General features: G+C 38.8%; 2 protein-coding genes across 2 annotated transcripts; one reads left to right on the top strand and one right to left on the bottom strand.

Annotated features, from left to right (window-relative positions):
• Positions 1–1,307: 1,307 nt before the first annotated feature.
• Positions 1,308–3,713, bottom strand: LOC111400745. The gene is made up of 2 exons (XM_023028131.1): positions 2,931–3,713; positions 1,308–2,873 (listed from the first exon to the last, which is right to left on the bottom strand). Exons 1-2 carry the CDS (start codon positions 3,711–3,713, stop codon positions 1,308–1,310), a joined length of 2,349 nt encoding a protein of 782 aa, XP_022883899.1.
• A 3,572-nt stretch (positions 3,714–7,285) lies between these two features.
• LOC111402509 (histone H2A.6) lies at positions 7,286–8,450 on the top strand. The gene is made up of 2 exons (XM_023030875.1): positions 7,286–7,559; positions 7,975–8,450. Exons 1-2 carry the CDS (start codon positions 7,371–7,373, stop codon positions 8,185–8,187), a joined length of 402 nt encoding a protein of 133 aa, XP_022886643.1. The 5' UTR covers positions 7,286–7,370; the 3' UTR covers positions 8,188–8,450.
• Positions 8,451–8,623: the final 173 nt, after the last annotated feature.

Genomic DNA, 8,623 nt, shown 5'->3' with positions numbered 1-8,623 from the left:
CAAAGTGCATTTCAAATTTACAAGGCGATTGGACTTGGTGGTTGGGTAGTGGAGACCATAATTGTTTCCCCTTCAATTAGCTTATAAATACTGTGGGACTTCATTCTCACTTACAAACAAGTTCCTTCAAGACCATTGTCACCCATTCACCTTCTCACAGACACTTATCATTCCTTCAGTACTACTATACGTTCACGTAATGAGTTCTTCCACAGGAAGCAACGAACCGTTGAACATGAACGAGCCACTGCCAGTTCTTGGTTCATCTCCGCTTTTTCCAATTTATATTTCGTCAGATGAGGAGGAAGTTAACCCTCGTATTGGGAGGGGAGCCATTTTCCCCGTTTCTTTTCCCAATTTAGAAGTTGTTTCCAACGAGGGTGCGCAATCACCGAATGGAGTCCTCAATGAGGAGTTCGAGCTGGATTCCGAATACGAGGGGGATTCCGACGATGAGGACGACTGGATGGTGTACGATCCCCCAAATGCGGTAATTATCATCTCTTCCGACAAGTCAGGTGAGGATAGCGGGGACGGTGGTTCAGTTGTGGACGACGACTAAAGTGACACCCATGGAATGTAGTGAATAAGTACTGTATAGTAAGGTATTTTGTAGGGATGACTTTAGTTAAGACAATACCAAAAAGTCAACGCGAACATGTCCCTAACATGCAATTCGTGTCATGTTTTTTTGCGTTTTTCGGTCGAACTGTCAAGAATTACTGAGACTATCTGTCGGGTACGACATGTCAACTGTCGGGCAGTAAGGATAATATGTACAAAAATAGTTATGTATTTTGCAGTATGTAAAACGGCTATTGTGAAAGGTGTGTATCATGGACTAACTTTAATCCATGATTTACGATGACGCAAATGATTGTACATTTCTTCGAGATTCAAGATTGCGTTTTGCACTACCTTTAATTTCGATTTAAGATGATGCTAATGATAGTAAATCTGTAAGGGGATAGAAGATTGCGTTTCGAAATGAAAAAAAAAATATATGTAAAGTATCAAACATTTTCCGTTCTTGTGTTTAGAGGTCACAACATGTATGTGTGACGCAGACCGTGAGTGCAGTGCAAGGTTCCGTCAACTGTCGAGAATAAGTAACACATCTATCGGGACCGACATTTGAACTAGGCGGGATGTTTACTACGTGCTGGACAGATAGCGAACTTTTTATGTGCACAACAGGATGCGCAACATGCAAGAACATTAATGATCACAAACTGTAAATCATAACTTCATAATGTTCGATGTAGTACGGAATAATTAACATACAACGTCTATTAACCTGCAAATCTTTAAGAAGCATGTGATACACGGGGGTTTGAACACGTGGTCCGATTATGACCAACTCTACCACAGCGGGTACATTTTCTGGTAGACCATGCATACTCATACTTAGAACGCGTACGGCGGGTTGGTGGTCTACCTGGAGGACGACGTACGAGTGGTGGGAAAATAGGAGTACATGTAATTAAGCTCGGAACAACCCAATCCACTCTCCTCGGAACAGGATATATAGTTTCGCTGTAGGCACCCTTCCAGTAGTCCAATAAATAATAACGGGAGCAAAGCTCGTACAACGTCTTCCCTCTAAAGCGAGCAGCACGACTTGCATGAACACATGGCATGCGGTTTAGTTGGAACTTACGACATGTGCAGGTTTCTTCGGACAAGTTAACTATGTCCGTGTCGTTGGATATTCCAACCTGCGTCAAGTTGTTTGTCAGGACATGGGCTCGAAGCCTAGTTCCATTTTCGAAAGTCGTCCGTAGCTCGTTCTTCATCCTTGGTGTCAATAAGGTACTGCATTCTTCCGCATTTGCTCGACGTTCGTAAAACCACTTCTGCATAGTACTCCGAATGTGTTCAACCAAGCAGGTTATCGGTAACGACCGGGCTTGTCTCAACATCGAGTTCAACGACTCTGCATTGTTGTTTGTCATAATATTGTAACGGTGTCCAATAAATAGTGCTCTGGACCAAAATGAATATCCCGCTCGCTCTAAGTACCCGTGCGCTCTTTCCCTCACTCTATGAATCTGTCCCATGAGTCGTTCGAAGTCCTCGACCCGAAAAGTTGCAGCAGCTTGTTTGAATAGAAATAATAGGCTTGCGTTGTTATACCGCTGTATTAGGCTCTTTTCCATATGCCATATACAACAACCATGCCGAGACGACGGAAACAACTGAGAAATAGCTTTCTGAATACTCTTTTTCCTGTTTGAAACGAACACGAGTTCTTTGGAATCCCCTATAAGGTCTTTCAAGTTCGACAAAAACCACTTCCACGATTTATTGGTTTCAGCATCCACGATCCCCCATGCCAACGGATAAATCTGTTTGTTACCATCTTGGGCAGTTGCCACTAGGAGTGTACCTTTGTATGAACCTTTCAAGTGACTGCCATCAACACAAATAACGGGTCTCAAGTACTGCATGTATCCACGAATGCTTGCACCAAAAGCTACGAAGAAGTAACAAAACCTATTACAAGAATCAACTTCGATGTGGGTAACGGTCCCCGGGTTACTTTCTCCTACGACGTGACAGTACGAAGATAATTTCTGAAAACTGTCCCTTGGTGTACCATGTAGCATATTTAAGGCATGGAGCTTCCCCCTACGTGCTTTGTTATAACTGATTTTCACACCAAACTCATGTTCCATATCACGTGCAATATGAGTAGGCGGATATGATCTATATGGAGTATCCAATTTTCCCAAAATGTGCTCCGCAATTACAGCACTAGTGGCATGCCGATGTGCGTTACGACGAAAATCAAGGGAACATGTGTGAACTGCAACGAACTTACGGATCATGAAGATTGCAGATTGCTTGATAGTAGAAGCACGTAGCATCCACTAGCAATTATCATCCACACAGACAACTGTTAACATTTTCAAGCTTGACCTGCTTACCCGAAATTGGAACTTCTCTTGCAAAGCAAGTACATGAAGCTTCGAGTACAACTGTTTCTTGGTAAAGAATATTTGCTTCTCGACGAGAACCGATGTATTTGCAGCTGTAATCCACTCATCTGTGCACGAACGTCTGGAATTTGATGACATTGTCTCGTCTATTTCAGCAATAATAGCACGATCTGTACCATGTAATGGGTTCTCTAAGTGTTCGACGGATGCTGCAGCCTCTATACGCTCAATTGGAGGTTCAGGTGGTTCGGTTTGCGACACACTGTGCTGATGATTCATCTCGTCATGTTGTACATTCAGTGGACATTCCGTTGGGCCGAACAAGTTCCCTTCACAATTTGCATCTGTTGCCATACCAACAATCGGGAGCTCGGATACCAAATATGTCATGCATAGTGCAGTTTCCTTGTGAACAGATATGTACCACTGTAGATCCTCATCGTCGCGTATCTCTGCCGGAGGTAGATTCAAGTTCGGGACTTTGAACTTCAATTCGATTACATTGCGGGATTCAACGATACCAAGTTTCTCCTTTAATCGTAACACAAGTTCTGCTACGGTAATACTTCTCGACACTAAAATGGAAGTGGTTTTGTCCCCTCTCCACTTCCATTCATCATCTGAGTGAACGAAGTTTCCTCCATGCGACACGATGAATCTGAAATCATGACTCATACCTGAAATGTTGGGACTGCAAAAGTGAGAATTCTGCACATTCATATGTCGACATTTCATAACATCAAATTGGCACACGAAAATACTTACATCCATATACTACCAAAGATATAAAAGATGATCAGTTTTCAAGTGTCGAAATCGACAATTACATTTTCTATCACGACAGTCAGTAAATGTCGAGTTCGACAGTTAAAATGTCTAACACGACAGTTTCCAAGATACTGCTCGACAGTTCTACTGCCATAACTTTCGAGAAAGATAAATTCCAAGTGCTTCACTGTTTGACGAATTTATTGAAAACGATAAAGGCCATAATAAATTCTGAACTACATATCACTGTATCTTTTTAGAAATGAACAAGGTATTACTTAATGCTTCATTAAATGTTGAATTATATATGGAATACTTCACATTTTCTATATAATATTGGTATAATTTTTCTTTCTAAAATATACCAAAAATTAACTACATCAATGAATAAGAGATTGAAAGGGTTCATTTAAATATGATCATATTGTATTGAACATTTAAAGTAGTCAACTATGACATGAGATGAACTTTTTTCTACTACCTCACCTTTCAAATTTGTCAATGGCTTTCCTTATTTCCTTGTTGATGATGGAGTGGAGATGATGAAGAAGAAGAAGCTCTTTCAATTCATATGTGTGTGTGTGTGTATTTTGTAAAGATTTCACCCTTTTTTTAATCAAAAAAAATCTTATTATACAATATAATATCATATCTTCAATATTAAATTTAAAGCAAAAATAAATTAATCACATCATAAGATTAATTGCATTCAAATCAAGCATTTATTGCTCCAAAAAGGTGTTAAAGGGTAAAGTGGACATTTTGTAGGGAAAAATTGACATTCTTGGAAGAAATTGGTGAATGTCCAAATTTTTTTTGCATTTTCAATTTTAGTGACATTTGTGTAAATTCCCCTTCCGTTAATATAATACGCTCCGGGTGTCTCAACTTATGGAGCCTTCTAATTGAAGGGGCATACCTCTTGGACTTATTAGAGTAAGGCTGATGCACTAGATAACCAATGTGGTGGCTGCACTAGATAACCAATGTGGTGGCTGACGAGCTATATTGTAAGCTATCTACCTTGTAGACACAATTTCTCTCTCAATACACTCTTCAAAAAACTCGATTCGTGCGGTTTCTTCCCCCAAAATAAGAAATCTTGGCGGAATTCCCACATAAGAAATTGAGCACAATTTTGCAAAGAAATCAATTGATTCATGATAAACTCAAATCCCCCGAAAATGTATTTTATTACAATTTTTTGACCGATAGAGAGGGATATAACGGTATAGTTTATTTTTTAATATCTTGGAGGATTAAAAGCATGATTGTAATCTATTTTTAAGTTATCTTCAAGTATTTTCATATGAAATGTATATAAACTTATATTTATTCAAAGGAAAAATCGCTAATTAGACACACACCGTTTGGTACTAGTTCTTAGAATCGATTTTTTGACTGTTTGATAGAAAAGTGGGTCTCACCTATGAGTGAAGATGTAAAAAATGACAGCTGATCATGTTAAATAACGATAAGAAAATTTGATTTTTTGGCCTAGAAAATTAGAACCATATGGGTGCTAAGCATTGTTGGCTGGCTCTCTAGAGAGTACGCCTTTACTCTTTAGAGTATTTCTACATCTTTTACACATCATAAATTATCATTAGCACCTATCTTCGTCATATGATATTCGAGGGTCGAAGCTCTTAAAAGATTTATGCATTCAAGAAAGCCCCAAATTTGATTTGGAAAAGACGACCCCCAAATATCTTCTGTTGTGCTCGTGAGGATTTTTTAAGATAGAGAGATGATTCGAGGCACATCCTATTAATATGATTGTTGCTGATAATCATCATAATAATAGCAAGGGAAAATTGCAGCCGAGGTACCAAACGTTTCGTTTATTAGCAGACTTTGCCCAAACCTTTAGGTTGTGCCACCCACATACCAAATCTTTCAAAAACTCGCAGTGGAAGTCCAAATGGATGGAAACTGTTAATTTGACCGTTAGTTGACCAAAAATTTAACATTGACCATTATTTTGACTAATTAAAAAGATAAAATGGTAACTTTACATTTTTCAACAAAAAATAATAATTACAATATATTAATAATTAAATCAAAACACAAAAATACTATTCATCTTCTTCTCCATTCACTTACACACCACCAAACCATCCACACAAACAACATCCACAAATTCTTTATCTCCTTCAACCCACCCCCTTCCCTCACCTCACCCAACCAAATTCAGCAATAACACCACCAACCCTAGCCACACAGTCCACCGACTCTGGCCGCAGACCGCATTTAGCCACCACACACCACCAAACCATCCACACAAGCACCACCCACATTTGTCTACCCTGCTATAATCCTCCACGCGTAAGTTTAATCAAGAGCCCTACAGAGAAAAATATCAAATTAGGAGAAGGAGATGAAGATTCAGTGTGCACAATGCTCTGCCCATTTTTCTATTTCAAATCTCATACATGAATACTCATCTTTAGCACCAAGAATCATTGTTGAGTTCCATTTTTTTGTTATCTTTTGCTCAGATCTCCAACGATGCTGCTGGCTATGGAATGGGAATGGGAGTCGAGTTTTCACAACGATGTAATTCAGCTTTGCGATTGTCGAATGGGCACTGCAATTGAGCTTTGACGTCATTGGTCGTGCCGGAGGTCCATCAACCGCGTTTGAAAATGAGGATTTTCGGTTTGAGTTCGGAGTGAAGTAGTAACGATTGCAGTGAATGGGGAGATGAAATTTTGGATTTGAATATGATTTTTCGCTTGGGTTCTATTAGGTAGTGAAGATGGTGGCTGTAGATTTGGTGGTGGTGGCAGTCGTTGTAGTGATGGTGGTGGATGACGGTGGTGGTTTTAGGTTAGGCGTGAGTTTGAATTAGGATCACTGTAGCCTGTAGGATTTTTTATTTTTATTTTTATTTTTTGATTTAATATTTTAATTCTTTAATGTGAGAAAATTGTATAGTTACCATTTTGTCCTTTTTAATTTGGTCAAAATTGGTCAAACTTTGACATTTTTGGTTAACTACTAGTCAAATTAACAATTTCCATCCATTTGGATTTTTACTGCGAGTTTTTGAAAGGTTTGGTATCATGGGTGGCACAAATTAAAGGGTTGGCCAAAATCTGCTAATAAATGAAAGGTATGGTACCTCGATTGCAATTTTTCCTAATAGCAATGTGATGCAAAAATTTAAAAAAGAATAAATTTGAGGGTACAGATTTATTTTGACAGATTTTTGACAAAATAGAGATAAGTATGTGGGTTCCATGTTGTATAAAAAATGTCAAAAATGTGTGTGGACCCTCGAACTGTAAGTGTTCTATAAGTATTCTGTCAAAATTCTCCTGTACCTGTAGCAAGATTGTTTAAAAAATGCGGTAGGATAATTCCCAGTTTCCACCCGGTAAACAATAAGGGCTAAAATAGTGATTTAAAAAAACACCAAAGTTCTCAGGCGGTGAAATCCGACACAAGAACTGGGTTTTGAATCTGGCCGTCCATTCAATTTCTTTATCAACGGCTAAAATCCACGATCCGTATCCTTCCATCGTATTGGTCCATATTCAGACCTCCAACCAATATATAAGCAACCGTAACCTTCTTCCTTTCATACTTGCTTTTCTGTATTTCCTATAGTCGAGAATCCATCTGCTTTCATTGTTAATTTCTGTTGCAATTCAAATGGCCGGCAGGGGCAAGACTCTTGGATCTGGGGCTGCGAAGAAGGCCCAATCAAGGAGCAGCAAGGCGGGGCTCCAGTTTCCCGTGGGTCGTATTGCCCGTTTTCTCAAGGCTGGGAAGTATGCAGAACGTGTTGGCGCCGGAGCTCCTGTGTACCTCGCCGCCGTTCTTGAATACCTTGCTGCAGAGGTAATAGAATATTAATGTCAATTTGCTTTTATTTAGAAGATCGAGTTCTTAGGGTTTACAAATCTAGGGTTTCAAAATTTTTCCTAGACTGCCGACGAGTTTTAAATCTGTTTCTCTGTTTTCCCACAATAAAAATCCGTTTTTTAAATTTCTGGACATGAAATGGTTCTGATTCTTTCTAATCATGGTCGTTGTTTTCATTGACAACTAATCATATTTTTTTGACTTTCTAATTCCTTTTAAATCGTTTTCTATTTGGAATATCCAATTATATGGATTGTAAATTTTTTTTTCATGTGTTCCGGTTTTACATTTCTTCCATATGCTCTGAAGTTGAAGTAAATTGGTTCCCCCAAATTCTTGTGTTTGAAATGTTTGTTTATAAAATTTAATTTTTGGGCTTTTGGCTACGCAGGTGTTGGAATTGGCTGGAAATGCAGCAAGGGACAACAAAAAGACTAGGATAGTTCCAAGGCACATTCAATTGGCTGTGAGGAATGATGAGGAACTGAGCAAGCTTCTTGGGGATGTTACAATTGCCAATGGTGGCGTGATGCCAAACATTCATAACCTTTTGCTGCCTAAGAAGGCTGGTGGTTCATCAAAGCCATCTGCTGATGAAGATTAGATGAAAGGAAATACGAGAAACAAAAAAACAGAAGACTTCATTTGCAACCTGGGTTTTTGAGAGCTAGATGTTAGTTCAAGCAAGCTTTAGTTGAAGTAGTATTTTGTTTATGTTGTGCTTATTTCAATTTTCAAATTTTTGTTGTCTTTGTTAGTTGGATTATGCTAGATATGTGAATAGAATTAAACAAGTGAACTCTTGTTCTGGTTAATTGATGAAGAGCTAAATTTCAAGAAATATTGAGGTGACAATTTCTTCTTTTAGTGATGGTTCTAACTTTAGTATACTGGAGAAATGTTTGGTGCGTAGCAATTTTGGTGCTTTTCTTTTAGCCATAGGATGGGTACTTCTTGATTTGGACATATGTTAATTGAAGTATGGATTGATTCATGAGCTTGTGAATATGTTGGTGTTAACCACGGGGGGGGGGGGGGGG

Source organism: Olea europaea, chromosome 10 (assembly GCF_002742605.1).
Source record: "Olea europaea var. sylvestris chromosome 10, O_europaea_v1, whole genome shotgun sequence".
NCBI classification, from domain to species: domain Eukaryota; kingdom Viridiplantae; phylum Streptophyta; class Magnoliopsida; order Lamiales; family Oleaceae; genus Olea; species Olea europaea.
Note: the sequence above shows the minus strand (reverse complement) of the source record. Positions and strands in the feature narration are given on the sequence as shown.